Below are 16,804 nucleotides of genomic sequence, written 5' to 3'. Positions count from 1 at the left end.
GGGTAGGTTTAGATTAGATATTAGGAAGAAATTCTTTACTATAAGGTTAGAGGTACTGGAACAGGTTGCCCAGAGAGGCTAAGGACTCCCCATCCCTTGAAATGTTCAAGGCCAGGCTGGATGGGGCTCTGATTAACACGGTCTAATGGAAGGTTCCCTTCCCATAGCAGGGGGGCTGGAACTAGAAAATCTTTAAGGTCCCTTCCAACCCAAACCATTCTATGAAAGACTATTGGTGGACCAGGCAAAGAATATTAATCTTACATACCTTACAGTCTATAAGCTATGTCAGCAATGAAATAGCTCCTGTGTTTTGTTTTCCTGACACTATAATATGATATGCAATGATATTGACTGAGCAGCATTTGGTCAAAATCTATGTCAGGCTCTGAAAAATATACCTATTTTGAGGTTACAATACTACCTTCATAGAGCCAAACATCATGGTCTACCTACCCATTACAGCACTCTACAGTGTCTACTGAAGCATTATTTCTAAAGAGGTAGCACCTACATTCCCATTCAATACTCTAGTATCTCTTGTGGTTCATCTTCTATGTGCACATACTGGAAAGAAGGCAAATGACTTGATTTCTACTAGGAAAAGAGAGACAACAGAGACAGAAAGAAATAAATGTGAGGAAAACTGAGGAATAGAGCAACGACCACACTCTAAAATGAGGGGGACTATCTGTCTTAAGCATATGTTTGAGAAATGCATGAAATACCCTTGATTTGTCACCAACATTCTCTCAAAATTTCAAGAAGACAGAAATTAATTCACACTGCAAATGAGAAACTTTGGCATCACTATCTTTAAAAATTTGGTCATACAATTAATTGAAAGCCAACAACACACAGCTAGTGTTATTTGACAGAATTAGACAGGTGTGGCATATCTGAGCAGAGGCAAGCCTAAACAGCTCAAAAAAATTGGGGCCTAAGTGACTTACCCTGTATCCCACTGGATGACTGTACTAGAGCAGGAACTGAACCCAGCTCTTCAGTGTCCCAGTCCACAACCTTAATCACAAGGCTGCAAAGTTAAGCACATGTTTAAAGACTGGGCTGATGTGGGTATTTTATGGTGCAGTATCAATGTAAGTTACAAGATTTGTCAGTTAGATTCTACTACATGAGTTAAATAAATGTGGTGTTAAATCCACATGACATTAGACATGACAATCCTGTAATTCAGGGTAGCCAGACAGCAAAGTTCACCCTCTATACTACCGAGCTTGTGCAAAGCACCTGAAGTGCAGGTCTTCTGATATTCGAACTGGCTGAGCTCCCTTGTGATCTTGTTCCCCTCCCCCAAAAAGGATCTAATGAAAAATTGCACATGTGTGAGTTTCAGTATCATACAGTCTGGACATAGCTGGATTATAAAACTGTACATCACAGCTGCAAAGGGCTTCCATGCCCTATAGTCAACATGAAACCACAGCATCTCTAGGCAAGTATTTTGCTTCAGCCTTCTTTAAAACTTAGGCATACTTCAAAGAACTGGAAGACATCTTCACTTCATCCTAAAACAGAATCACTATGGAAACACCTCAGCATGTCTCTTTTTTGGTCAGTGCGTGAAAACATGGGTCCTGGCAGTTACAATATTGGATAAGGACCATTTTCATATGAATTAGAATAATAAACTATACATGCTGACCTTGAACAACATCCTACAATTAGTCGTCTGCTACATCTACCAGCTAAGCTGCCTTCTGAATATTATAATTCTGGGCAATTCAGGATCCCCAGGTCTCCTTTCTATGTTTTCAAAATTATTTTACTGTGAAGTCACTTTTTTTTTTGCATATTTTTGTCTTAAGGCCTGGATTTTATATTAGAAAAAATCATCTCAACTTTGTAAGGAAAAAAATATCCCCCATCCTTCTCTAGAATCAATGACAAAGACACAAGATTTCATGGACTGGTGATTGTTAACATAGCACTGCTTTGAGATCTTAACTTTTTAAATTTAATTAAGCACCACAATGGAATATGGTAAATTGTCTCTCTTGATATTACAATATGTACTACATTTGACAATATTATTGATAGAGTGGAATATTAAAATTGATTTTAAGTTTCTATAAATGCTCAGGATAAAAAAATACCATAAAATTACATGTGACATAGGGATTAAAGAGTTGGAAAATAATTTCAGAAGTAATAAAGCAAGGTGACATAACCGTTACCATCTTAATACTACAGAGGAACTTTTCCTCTCCTACATTCTTGATGTATCCTGAAAAACATATTAACTTTCAAGATTTGCTTCAGCTGCTGCTGTGCTAGAGTTTAATTACGTGTCTAGCGTCTGATTGAATTCTTATTCAAACAAGGTGGAATCTACCACTGTCTTGAAGAGCCAGCCCAGTTCTTATAGCTTACTAGACATTTACTAATAGAAAACAAGCAAGAAGCTGATATTCAGATGAAGATCAACTTATTTTAAATGTCGGATGCTAAAATTTTCAAAGTCATGACAAGTGGGCAACAAAATGCTAAAGGTTAAGTGTCTACTAAGCTTCCGAAAGTGAAATTAATTACCACTACAAAATACAAACTTTTAAATTAGGAAAACCCTGATAAATGGTTTTATGTTTGACCTGTAGGTTTGTAGTTTATCCTATTGATAGCTTTCCTGTCAGAGTTTCAGTTTAAATACGTTCAGGTGTGCCTATATACAAAACTGTGCTTAAAGGATGAAAATTCCCTTAGCCAATAAGCTTCAAGGAAGAATTGCACTTGAAAAATAGAAACAAGACAGAACACTGAAGTACAACTAAATTTTGAGTCTGATAATACACAACCCATAAAATAATACTGAAGTCATCAGTGAACTCAAGGCACTGAACATAAATTACTGATCAATAACTAAATAATGAAGCCACTGAATCTGTACTCAGTGTTGGAATACAAGGGAATACTTGCTCTGCAGTTCTCCACTACAACTGCTGTACTGTTTGATAAGACCACAGAATTTCACTGTTCAATCCGCTGGTATTTCAGTAGAAAATTTAGACTACTTAACTGTAAAAACTCATGATGTGGCTCTATGCACATCAATCTTTTCAAAGCATAATGACAATATCATCTGCTACAATTTTCCCTATGCTGCTCACAGCTTCTACCTATCATTGTTTACTAGTTCTTTTGACTTTTTACATCACACAGATGTTAAACAGACTGACCTTAAAAAAAATAATCAGGAAAATTAAGTTAATGCTCACAAAAATACAACACAATCTCTGGGCATGCAGTACTCTGTAGACCCCTCACTTTTCTTCATTAACACTCACTCAAATACCACTTATTTTAACGTGCAGCGATATCCAAGTACTTTTAAAGATGGTATCACAGGTATCTCATTGAAGCACTATAGAGCTCTGAAATCAGGAGTGTTGGCATACCACAGGCCACAGCCAAAACCAAACTAAATCTCTCTAGAAAGCTGGGCAGGAAACACCCAATTTCTTTCTCCACAAAATCCTTGAATAATATATCTATTTGGGCTAACCTGTTTGTATCTTTTCTGGGCTTATTTTATTGGTTTTGTTATTCTTGTCATAGTTTTTTGGTTTTTTTTTTTTTAAAGACAAAACTGAAGATTACTACACAGTTAGGATTTGCCTTTTCTTTACTGGTGGCTTTGGAACACAATGCTAGAAGAAATCTGTGAGGGGAAACTAATGAGGAACTATGTTTTTTACTTCTTTTTGGTTTAAACTGGACCTGGATTCATTGTTTTACCACTTTTTAATATACTCCCCTCACCTGATGGTATTTGTCAGATATAAGTGCCTTAACACAGGGAAGATAATGAAAAATGTTTGAACAAAACTGAAGGTGCAAGCCTGGCCATATACTTCACCGACATGATTCTAATGAAAATCCATAGAAAGGCTGTTTACCTTACATTCAGACAGGTATTTAGTGTAAAGCTCTATCAGCAGAAGACTACAGAACAGTTCTGACACTGATGTTTAGGAGACTTTTATAAAATCACTCTTAATTTTACCTAGAATAAAACACATTTAAAATAAAACGTGGCAGAAAAACAGGTCCTCGTATAAAATGTGTGTAGGTTTTCTTACCATGTGTTTGAACTTGACCCTGCCTCCCTCTTTTTTTTTATGCACTTGTGAGAATTATCTGTCTATCTTCACATGCATATACAGGCAGCAATGAACTTTACACTTTTTAGAGGTTTGTGTCACCTTCTCTACCTTCCATTATGGTTAACTTGAAAACCAAGCAAGCTTCAGCTCTAATGACCACTTCATTTTCTCTGTTAAGAAGGCTCCAATTTACTAAAATTGTGCAAAATTATTGGTAAAATCCAAAAACATCCCTGCCTCAGTCATATGCAGAAAATATCATAATTCCACAGACTACATGATACATCCAAGTTCCTACAACTGCAGCACAGAAGAAAACATTTAACTTCATCCTGAAGTGACACCCCAGTTATTTTTTCAGTTTTGACTAATGAAGTGCTCTAATTCCTGAAGGTTGGTTGCTTTCTTGTTTTGGTTTGGGTTTTTTTCTAAAATGTGAGATTATTAATTAATACATTTATATTTGATCTGAATTAAATTTGCCCTCACTGGCAGAGTAACTTTAAAAAGCGCCTGACAGCAAGAAACCAACAGCCTAAGGAGCATACCACTGGATCCTTTCTGTTGGTTCAAAGAAGAATCCAACTGGCTTGCAAAATTAGTAATTAACTACATTAAACACAGACTTTCAAAGGGACATAACACAAAACAAACTGCTGTAATGCATTATCCTTGAGACTACATCTTGACACCACACTTAGGATGAAATTATAGAGAATACAAAGACTTTCATAGCTACACCTTTAATTATAAATAGCTTGTTTTAAAAAATATTAAAAAACTTTTTTTTTAACTAATAGCGTTAAGTGATCAATTCTATACTGTGCCTAACATTCTAGATAGGATTGCCATCCACTAAAAAGCTATGGTTTTTGACAAACTACATTCAATATATTTTCTCAGTTAATATTACATTTATAAATGAAGAAAATTTTAGATCCCACACAAACCATTAAATAAACCATTTAGTGACTCTCCAGAATAAAAGGGAACAAAGGAAATTAAATGAGTGTGCAGAAAAAAAAAATCTTACGGTGACTAGATACAAAAGAATTTAGACTGTATCCTTGACACAGAATATTTAAGAGCATAAGCTTCATTTTACTGCTTGAACTGAACTTGACTTCAAAGTAAAGAATTATACTCTGATTACATTCTAGGCTCATTTCTATATTCCCCAAGTACATCGGTTTTGTCATTCAGTTTTTAAAATACAACAAATGTTGTTCTTTATTTTCTGTACACATTCACCTTTTGTATAATAGAAAGTGACTTGTTTTGAACTCACCTAACTAGCTGTGCATTAAAGTAGCATAATAGGGTACAGTATAGCATAGGATAAAACACCAATCCTGTATTTATAGAGGAACTAAAGTCTCCAGCCTTATTCTTCATACTGCATTAAAGACCATAGATGGACAAGCAACAGCCTGATGTTACTGCTCTAAGTGAAAGGTAACTTGTTATTTAGGGAAATAGTTAACTGTTTAACAACACAAAAACAGATGCAGTCCCTTAATGTAATGATTTAAATTATTCATTATCAGTAACAACAAAAAAAAATAATAATTTTAAGCCCTACAGCATTTTGTTGTTCTTGCCAAAAGTAAATCATGATCAAATGGCCAGGAGCTAAAAGCAATTAGAAAGCAAAGCTGTGAAGCTTAGTACCGCCAAATACTAAAGACCAAATGCTCTTTTGGTCTTTAAAGTGGAATCAGTTTTAATGCCTTGATTTATTGTCCAAGTACTATAAAGAACACTTGAGCACAACAATAACCAGGTCCTAAATAATGCAACCCTCTATAAATACGTGTTTTGCTTAGCTGCTAGTCTGACCATTAGTTAAAGTTCTATCAAGAACTTTCCCCCCTAAAATGAGGAAATGGTATCTTAGAAGAATCTGCTGCTAACTTTAACAGATGCATTTCTCTAAATAAAAAGAATATGGGATATTTCTCATAGGCTCTGGCAAAAATTTAGAAAAAAATCTGACATGTTGGAGCAGATTTTATTGTGGTTATCTCTGCTAACCTTGAAATCTGAAAGGTAAGCATCATCATTTAGGTACAACTTGCTATGTCACAAAACTTACCTCCACCATTTTTCTGACACAGATACGGGAATCGCCACACATTCCCCAATCCCACAGAAAATCCAACTTGTGCCAGAATATACTGGAGTTTGCTGTTCCAAGCAGGTCTTTCATCTTCTACATCTGAGCCTTCTTCAACATCTGTATCTTTTTCTTCCTGATCATCAACCATAAGTTCACTCTTCTTAAAGGCATCATCTGAAGAGTCCTCATTAGACAGTAGGTCCTTAACTGACTCAATGACCTCATCATCTAGTTCTCTTTTCACTACCTTGCTGTTTTTAGGCATTTGTAATATGAGACAGCAAGGAAGTCAAGTTCAGCTGAGACAGATGGACCAGCACTAAGTAAGCTCTCCCTCTGCTTGACCAAAAAAATTGAAGAAATAGGCTGAAGATGGTGCCTGATGAGTCCTTGATACCAATGAATCAAGAGTAAGGACTTCTGTTTCTGAATGTTTTTCCTACTGAATGTACCTGTGAAAAATAAAAAAATAAAAGAATATTATACTATTATGTAGAAGAAACTTAATTTTGAAATTGCATGATTTGGTCTACCCACTTCTGCTTACCTCAATGATTTGATATGAGGAATAAAAAGAGAAGGAATATTAAACTTCTTCCAAACCGTAGGAATTAAGTCCAGTGTTTGGTCATAAATATTTATATAGAATGCATTTCATTCACTTCCTCAGGGTTTTGTTCTGGTTTAGTTTCCTAAAGATTGCTAGGCTATCTGCTTGTATTTTGACAGCATAAAAAAATTATTCTTATTAGGCATAATGGTGTATGCACTTAGCCTGGTTTTGGCTGGGCTAGAGTTAATTTCTCCTCAGTAGCTGGTACAGTACTGTGTTTGGATTCAGAATGAGAATAATGTTGATAACATACTGATGTTTTGGTGATTTTCTAAGTAGTGTTTATCCTAAGACAAGGACTATTTTTTTTCCTTTTGGGTCTCATGCTCTTCCAGTGAGAAAGTACCCAAAAGAAACAGGGAAGAAGCATAGCCAGGACAGGGTACTCAAACTGGCCAAATGGATATTCCGCATCATAGAATGTCATGCCCAGTATGTAAACTGAGGGAGGGTACCTGGAAGAGATGGGGCAGATCTGGGTCTGGCGTTGGTCAGTGAGTGGTCAGCAATTGTATCGTGCATCACTAGTTTGTTTCTGGGTTGTTTCCCTCCCACTTTCTTTGTATTATAATTACTATTATTTACCACTTTTTACTTCATTAAATTGTTATCTCAACCTACAAGTTTTACTTTTGATTCTCCTCCCCATTCCACTGGGATGGAGGCAGGTGGGAAGAGAAGAGGTAGGAGTGAGTGAGGGGCTGCATGGTGCTTGGCTGCTGACTGGGGTTAAACCACACCAGCACTCTACATAAAATTTAGGAGACCAATTCCATTACTTCCTGACTTAACAGCTGTTCTTGAATTTATTAAAAACATTTTTTAACCCAAGTAGATTAAGTTTTTCAGACCATTTCAGAAAGTTGTGCAGTGGTAAAAACTTTGATATACAGGCTATACCTAGTGCTCCAAAAGCAAGGGTGACTTATTTTCCTGTTTTTCTTCATCACAGAATATACAATCATCATCATAGTTTCAAAGGAGAGATGCTCATCTCTTGCAAGCTTTGATGTTTTAGATATTTTTAATTATTTCCTATTTCTAGAAACTATCTGAAATATCTGAAAAGCCATAACCACATCCATTTTAAAAGCCTACAGTTTCAAACATGTATGTACAGAGACAAAAATGTCTGCATTTGAATACGTGCTTTTCTCCAACACAATGAATCATTTAAAAGACAGACTTGCTTGCAGCTGCCATACTGAAGGTAACCATAACATTTTGGGGAGGAATGTTTTTCAAGAAATTCTTCACTAATCACATGGGATAAAACTTGTATGTGCAAAGCCATCTGCACAATTAGGAGTCTTAAAAGGGATTTAGATTATGTGTTAAGCTTCATGAAAGCCCTAAAGAGGGAATACACAAGAAGTCTAATCAAGAACTGCTAACTGATGAGAATTAGAAATTACTCCAGGAAACATGAGACCTTTCAGCTTTTGCTTATGGACTTGCTGCAGCATCTGCTCCATAGTAGAAAGGCTGCATGATGTTCTGACAAATTCACATGAAGGAGAGAACTGCAGGGTACTGTAAACAGAGTAAGAGAGATCAAGCACCTCATGGCTTCATCTGTGACAGACCCAAATGAAAGACATTAAGTCACTGGAACCCAGCCCACAGCTTATAAAGATGAGACTTCACAGCAACAGAAATAAAACCTCTGCCACCATCACCAGCCCCCTAGCCAAGAGGCCAATTACCTTTTCCCATAATTTCCAAGGACTTGGAGATTGAACTTCACTCTAGTTGCCTACTGAACTCCACTGTAACCTCTTTTCACTCATTCCCTAGACTCCCATCACTGTCTTCTCACTTTACCTTCTGTTACTACCTCCACTCAGCAACTCTAGCTCTGGCAGTCAGCCCAAATTTTTTAGGCATAGTAGAGCCTAGTGGCTTGTGATCTGCTCCATGTTCACCACTCTCACTGAAGGGTTCAGGGTCCTATAAACTTTCCCTCTGACATGCAGTAGAACTAGTATAAAGCTTTGTTTTTACTGATATTGGTTCTTAAAATGAAAAAAAGTGTACGAGGTATACACAGTAGAATGGGGAAAGAATTGTGTAGAGAAATCCTAATACTGTACCCAGTATATCAGGACTAAATGAATGTTTGTTTGGGCCTCTTTTTATTTGTTCTGTCTTTTGATTTGCAAAGTCTTCAAAGGACTAGACCCTCTTCTAGTATATGTATTATTTAGCAGCTCTTAGCTCTGACTGATACCTATGTAGAACCAAAATGTAATACATTAACTTGAAGCATTTAAGCCATCCTAATGGAGCTTTGGGACTATAAACCACAGCATCTGGTACTTCAAACACTACTTTTAGTCACACTTCAAACTTTTTTTCCTTATTTTCCACCAATGTAAATTAGAGCAGCTTCTCAGTTCCAGTAATTAATAACAAGTTCAGGGATTAGGTGAAAATGAAACAATTATCTCTCTGTATTTAATACAACGTCTGCACAAGTGAAACTATGTCAGTATTTGTCTGTAGGTCTGATATCCTTCTTTTACTGTAATAAGCAAAAGAGATTTCCAGTCAAAAAAGCACAAGGCAACCAATATTTACTGAAATGTTTTAAAAGGTTGTTATCTGTATTAATTATTTGAGATGCAGTCACTTGTAGGTCAGCAATATGATTTATGTCAGGCTCTCACAGATGAGTCAATTCCAACAGAAATTGCATCATTCTGTCCTGCCATGCATTAAACATTGCATTCCTACACTTCAGGATAAACTTGACTTGTACTTTTACTCCTATCATAGTACTGTATTAATTTCCCTTTCATTAACCAGGACATTATCCATGGAACTATCTCTGTATAGGGCTTGAGAAAATGTGGAAGGCATGCTGAGTAGACTGGGACTCGGTTTTAACAGTACTAGTTTTCTAATTGAATACATATAATTGGCCAGACTGCTCCAAGGATGTAGGACAATCCTTCAGAATTCATCACAAATCCAAAGGCAGTGTCCAGCTGTCAGATTTAACAACTTATTCTCTGTTTTAAAAGGAGTTATTGCTAAACCAAACACGAGGTCTAACCTCACCAGATGCTACAATCAGGTACAAATGTTCAAAGTGTGGCCCCAGCTGGTTTGTGCAAGGAGTCTGCTGTTCTGTGCTTGGCACTCCCAGAATACCTTCAGTGACGTACACAGAAGCCTCTCTTTTTGATCCAAATCAAACCCATACATAAGGCTCAGCACAAGCCAGGTCTAGACATGAATACTCCCATGGGAAGTCTGAATAGGGAGATACTAAGTAAAGTTACCAGCAAACTTCAGCTAAACTCAAACTACCAAAAAAGCGTGCTTTTTTTCCCCTCACATCACAGTATTGAACTTCAGCATTTCAACATGTAAAGTGCTATTTTAGGTTCCCACATCATTTGGATGTAGTCTAGTATTGAACTGAAGTTCTCCAGTAGCATCAAATTAGGAAATATCACACCAAATTCTGTTAAACTACTCCTTCAGTTAATTCCACTACTAGTTACTTTCTACAGCGCCTTGTCAAGTACAGCGTTACGTCATGATGACATGGTGTCTCCTAAGTATCATTTAAAAATCGACATAACAAATCACCATTTTACTACGTATTCACAAAATTTATTATCATTATATTAGGACTTCTAGTCCTAAATCTTGTCAGGTATGTTAAAACATTATCATGCTATTAATAGCATCTTGGATTAAAAGTAAAATGTCTAAAATACCATTAAGCCTTATTAAAGCTGTTTGTTTCTAGGTTGGATTTTTTTTTCTGTCTTGGACCCAGATAATGGAATTTGATCAACTGATTTAGTTCTGATTTCTCATTCTTTTCATGACTCAAATGATGTCACCTGTCAGATGGAAACACTGAAGGGAAATTTTTATCATCACATTCACTTAAGAACACAATATTTCTTTGGACTTTTCCACAAATGAAATGAACAAATAAAGACAGTATCCCTTTTCTTAAGCAAAATCCTTTAATCTAAAAATCCAAAATTACTCTTAAACTGATCTGACAAGTGTCTGTATTGTTTGAGGGCATTTAACAGAATAGAAACTGGTGAACAGTACAGGGTTCAGTTAGAAGAACAGTTAGAAAATTATTCTGTCACTGAAATAACAGCAATAAATAACCTCAGTAAGCATAAATAAGCTTTCAGAAGCAACTTACTAAATCAAACAGATGAGTTAGATTTTGATTATGTCTTATTAACATTGTCCTTGGTAAATCTATTTCTTTCACACACTGAAAGGTAGAACAGTGAGTCTTTTTTGACACATCAAGTAACTGCAGGCTCAAATTTACTTTCTCAGAACACAGTGGGAATTTTGTTATTTCTTCTATGGAAGAAGAATCAAGCCTTAATGCATCAGCATGCAGAAGTAAAGTAACCTGATTAGACTGCCACATTACCAGCAGATTAAGCAATAATAATCCCTTGCAATAGGGAATTCAGACCCAAATTAGCTCCCTGGGAGATCTGGGCTCACTGTATAACTTTTACTTCAGCTTCAGGCCCACATTCAGAAATGCTGGCACAGGGAGATAAGACTTGTAAAGCCTCCACTGACCAAACTGCAAGCATTTGCAGTAAGACCCAAAGGAACTTTGTTAGTCAAAGCACCAAAAGGCATACTGAAAAACTCTGCTGTATGCTCTTTTCTCACAATTTTTCTTAGATGGAATGCCTAGTAAAGGAGTTGTACTGGTTCTGTCCAACACAGGCTCCTTTTGATGCACCTCCATCAGACATATCTTCATATCAATCAATATACACCCACTCTTGATGAACCCTGTACTTCTAGTTCTCTCAGCTGTGCAATATCAGTAAACAATTGAAAGTTACAAGGCTGGAGATTTTCCCAACATGTACAGAAAAACAGGCACCAAAAAAGAAATCACTCACAGATTTGAAAGTATGAGTACAACTGCCCCATGTTCTTGCAATTACAGCACAAGACTCTAAAAAAAGCCATTTGTAAGGCAATGTCATGTTTAGAACATCATACAATACTATTGCAACAACTATTATAACAGCTGTAACAGTTATTAAAGAAATTAATTAAATTTTAGCAATGTTTTTCTGACATAAATTACAACACAATCCATTTTACACTGTGTTCCTTTTTAAAACCAGCAGTCCTATCTGAAAAGTCCAATAAACTCTCCATTCATTTCTAACACAGAGTACTTCATTTCTTTTTAATCTTATTTTTACATCTGATGAAAACACAGCAATTTGGCATAATTATCTACATTTCAAATCCTCAGACTTCACAGATCAATAACTTTCAGTCTTCGATGCTAGCTGAAAGGGAGGGGGGGAAATTAGAATTGTGTGTTCATGCGTCATAAAAGATTATCAAGAAAGTCCAGACAGAAAATAACTCTCTAGAAGGCAACTGTGACATCTTCTTTTTTTTTTAAAAAAAAAAAAAAAGGATACCTTTTCTACCTTTTTAAGTTCAATAGTTCAAAGTTTACCATTAAAGGGATAAAGAGATCAACATTTTATTTTGTTCTTCAGAGTTCTGTGTTCTTCTCTGATGAACTAGTTGTTGACATATCAACATGCTGCTGTAAGGGTAGCAAAAGGCAATATAAAGCTGCAGCCAGTTCACATGACTATAATCTCAGCTTTGAAAGTAGATTGTGACAGTACAGTGTACCAGTCCAGCCCCACAAACTTACATCTTAGGTGCATTCAGTCCCAATGAAGAAACCAGCATGATTCAGCAGAGGACAAAAAACTAAGTCAGGATTCTCACCATGGCATGTGTTCATAATAGAAAATCTTGACTGACATTCACACGCCAAAGGTTTCAGTCCGTATGAAATCACTGGAGGTGAATTATAGGCAAATGCCAAGAGAAGGAGCTTTTGCACCTTAAGGAAACCTAAAAAATGCATCCCAAACATGAGTCCATGAGCTAGCCAGCAGCAAGCATGATGGGAACAACCAATATAGAAAAAAAAAAAAAAACCCTGAAATTTTGGAAGCAAAGGACTACTGTCAGTCTGCAAAAAGGAATCAGGCTACTGGTGCAGACAGGATGATGGGAATAGCTAATGACCATCATATTTGAGTGTGAAAGAGAGGAAGAAAGAACAAACCAGATTTTGTGTGAGTACCATGATTGTGAGGAAAGTCTATCACTGAGGTAACCTGTATACAGATAATTATTTCAGCAAGAGTTACACTGTATTAGAGTACTCATTGCACAGACTGAATTACTGCTGCAATGCAGCATTGTGTTCTTTGGCGGAAATAGGAATATGCACTATAGCCTTTTTGCCTCGTCAAGCCCATTTTTATCTATCTCCTGAAGCAGCCATTATGCTGCTCTTCAGCGTGAACTACGTGATCTAGCATTTTGCTCTACCTAGTTTAATATAGCCTGTCAGTAACAGATATAGATTCGATAGGTACTTACTTGTAATTAAAGAGAATTATATTCTATACAATTAAACTTAACATTTCTCTGCAATCCTCAGTGATGTTATCCGAGTAGTGCTAATGCATGTTACACACACATGACATCATTAAAAAGAAAAAGAGCTCTGTGAGCTACAGGAGACTTGAAACCATTAGAAAAAGCTAATGTTTTTTATTCTGGTATCTACATAATGAAATCATTTATACCATAGAAAACTATTTAAAAATGCAAGACTAAATTCACACCTGCTGCAGATACGGGTGGTTACACAGACTTCAGTGACACTGCAGCTGTTTCATGTCACTGGGAAATTTGTTCTCAGTTCCTACAAAATGTTCTTTCTGGCTATCTTACATCAAGACCCTGCACAGACTCAGATGCAGACAATTTCTGGGCCACATCAGACTCCTTAAATTTTAGTTACAGAAGAATAATTTCTACTATTATAAGACAAACACAATGACAAAAATTGCAAAATTTCTTTCTCGGGATTGTTCATTGTTGATCTTAACAGCTTGTATGACTAGTTCCAAATCGCTGGGCCAAGAGAACTATCTAGAGACAGAATGTTACAACCTAGGGCTCTTGAATGTCAATTTTTATTTTAATTGTTCATAATCTCTAAAGACTTTACTGCCTTACTGCAGTTTCTCTCCTGCTTTCACAGATTTCTCAGTATTTTCTTCTCACAAATCAACTTCACTGAAATACTTCACAGACTTAGAGAACCTGCTGTAATCTCCTATTTAGATGGAGAAAATGTATCACTTACTCTGCAATCTTTTCTTATATGTACCTTATTGAAGGAACAAATTCAGTAGTTACCACTTCTCCAGCTGAAGCTGAGTGAAGTAATCTCAGCAATTCTGAAAAAAATCTACCCCTGGCTGGTCAAACTCAAAAGGTGTAACCAGCAACTAGAAAGCGAATCTCTATTTTCTAAGTTCACCATGTAACAAACAGTGGACTGTGAGTTTAAATTTTATCACACTTGCGAGAGAGGATATAAAAGTATCTTAAGTGTTTCATTAAAGTACTAGAGTTACTTAAGGTGCAAAAATCAAGTACTGAAAGCTAGACACTGCCAGATACATAGTAGCCCTGAGACCTAAATTCTCTGTGCTCTCTACTTTAGAAAGGATCAGTAAGAAAATCAAGTCATCCTTAGGAAGAATTTATGTCATTACTCCTGCCTCTGGTTTTTTTAACACATAAGCAAGAAAGCTGAACTGTTCTTAGATAGGTTAGCAAAAATCTTACTTCTCCTCAAATCTGATTATTTAATTATATGAATCATGCTTTCAAGTTATGCTACAATAAATCCCTATGTTTTTAAAAAGAAAATTATTACTATCAGTTCTGCTATAGGAAATCCAACACTGCAAATGCCCTTCTACAGTTTCCCATCCCTTCTCCATTTTGACTTAAGGAGAGCATGCTGAATCATTAACACTGCAGTACACGTTTCTGACACTTGAAATGCAAGAATATCATTTGCCAGCAGCAAAAAAACTATTTTCCCAAAGTGGGAAATAGACTACTGGCATCATGACTCAAGACACTGTTGTCCACAGCATTGCACAAGCTTTTTCTTTCCTTTTTCCCATACAAATAAGGAATCTCTAGTTTTAGGAGTGAAGGGTAAGAATGAAGAGTTCTGTTTCAGTGTAGGCTTACGGGAAGCTCGGCCCAGCTATTACCATCGCCTAAAGCAATCATGCTGGCAGTTACCATTGCACTTTCCCACTACTTTGTATGGAGTTGCCAGGTTTTGTGCTTCCAGCTCTTCAGCAGAATAGCACTCAGTTGTCATTTGACAATATTTTTTCCTAGATTGAGAACATTTCCTGAGTAATGGCAATATCACTTTGAATCAAATTTCAAAGAAGAAGGCAGTTCTTCAAGTTTCAAGATGCCACCTGCTGATATGTAAAGGTTATTCTGCAACTGCGAATTCAAAGATCTTTAAGGTCATATGGAAAAGCTGCTACCATTGCTATGCTCATCTGTAAAATTTAGGATTGAAAACCATTCTTCCAAAAATCAACAGTGATTTTCTCTTATAAGCAAGAACATTATTCCTTGAAACAGCACAATGGAAAGTAGTTCGGAACACAGGTGAACACGTCCTTAATGTTGTATACACTTCTGGTTGTACTCTATAGAGAAACTCAGGAAAAGAAAAAAAGTATTCCCAAAAAGATTTCTACCACAGATACTTTCCAAGTGATGTAATTCCATACCACTTGAGCAGCAACTACTCCAATAGACCTTAACAATGCAATTTATGCCATAAGGAATAGCTGCAATTAGTAGACTGTGTTTCTGAATAGCCTGTGATTTTTTTCTCTTTTCTGACAAATTCAGCATATTAGAAGTTTTGTGCATACAGGCTTTTGCAAAAAAGAAAAAAAGAAAACTGTAAGAACAAGACATTAAAGATCAACAGGAAAAGCTTATGCTGTGAAACTAGTTTCAAGACGCCTTAGCAGTTTCACACTCAGTTTCGCTACTGGTGATACAACTGAACAGCTATGAAATGGTTTGGGGTTTTATTCACAGATCAAAAACAACAGGATTTTTGTTTCTTAGTCTGAAGTGCAGAGCTGAGCCGAAAGGGAGTGTCTGATACACACTGACTGTAATTCTATTGTTATCTTTTTATGGTCTATGTGTAAACGAAAATCTTGTATATTAGCCGAGATGAAATTAGGCAACTCTCCTAATTTTTCCTAAGTATTTTTTTCAGTTTCCATTTTAAGGCAATGTTGATAATGGGAAACACACTGATAAATAGAAAGGTACCGAGTACGCTGTCGTCATTTTTTTAATCAAATGGAGTAAGCTGCCTACATAATACACCCAGTGCACATGTATGTGACATCAGGTAACAAAATCTTCACTACATTTATACTTTTCTTTGTAAGGGGCAAACAGAGAATTGGATCCCTGCCCTGTGGTATGTCAGTGAGACACCAATGGTGACAAAAACTATTAGACTTCTAGAAATCAACACTACAGTAGTGAGCTTGTTACGCAGCAATACCACAGTATAAATAAAATGGCTGATGAGGATAAGGTCTCTTACAAATAAAACAAAATGCAATTTACTTAAGTAGATCAAATCCCACCACAGCCCCTCGTGGGGCAGGTCAATGTGACTATGCAGACATCTTTCAATCATCTCGTTTACCTCCACAACAAAAGAAAAGCCTTGCGGAGAAATTCCAGTTTGCTCTCCTACTATCAAAATCAGCACAAAATCAGCCAAAACGGGCGTAAGAAAGAAGGATTATTAAGCGAATCAATAAGGAAAAGAATCCCTAGGGAAAAAAAAAAAAGAACTGTAGGCATGAATCTACTCGGTGGCTACGCCGTAGTACGCAGAGGGCTGCAACCATCAAAATCCTGGAGAGAGAATAAACCGGAGAGGCACAAAGGTTGGGAGCAGGTCCTGGTTCCCATACCCACCCAGACATGGCTGACACGGGGCGCAGC

At 36.5% G+C, this 16,804-nt stretch overlaps 1 protein-coding gene across 1 annotated transcript in view; it reads right to left on the bottom strand.

Annotated features, from left to right (window-relative positions):
- Positions 1-6,696, bottom strand: part of SLC6A15 (solute carrier family 6 (neutral amino acid transporter), member 15) — a 25,148-nt gene extending 18,452 nt beyond the window's left edge. The window contains exon 1 of the mRNA XM_009077774.1: positions 6,220-6,696. Coding sequence (XP_009076022.1) covers positions 6,220-6,508 — 289 coding nt within the window. The 5' untranslated portion in view covers positions 6,509-6,696. The remainder of the gene's footprint in view (positions 1-6,219) is intronic.
- Positions 6,697-16,804: the final 10,108 nt, after the last annotated feature.

This window comes from Acanthisitta chloris, unplaced genomic scaffold (genome assembly GCF_000695815.1).
Source record: "Acanthisitta chloris isolate BGI_N310 unplaced genomic scaffold, ASM69581v1 scaffold487, whole genome shotgun sequence".
NCBI lineage: Eukaryota > Metazoa > Chordata > Aves > Passeriformes > Acanthisittidae > Acanthisitta > Acanthisitta chloris.
The sequence above is the reverse complement of the archived record's forward strand: the minus strand, read 5'-3'. Positions and strand labels throughout refer to the sequence as shown.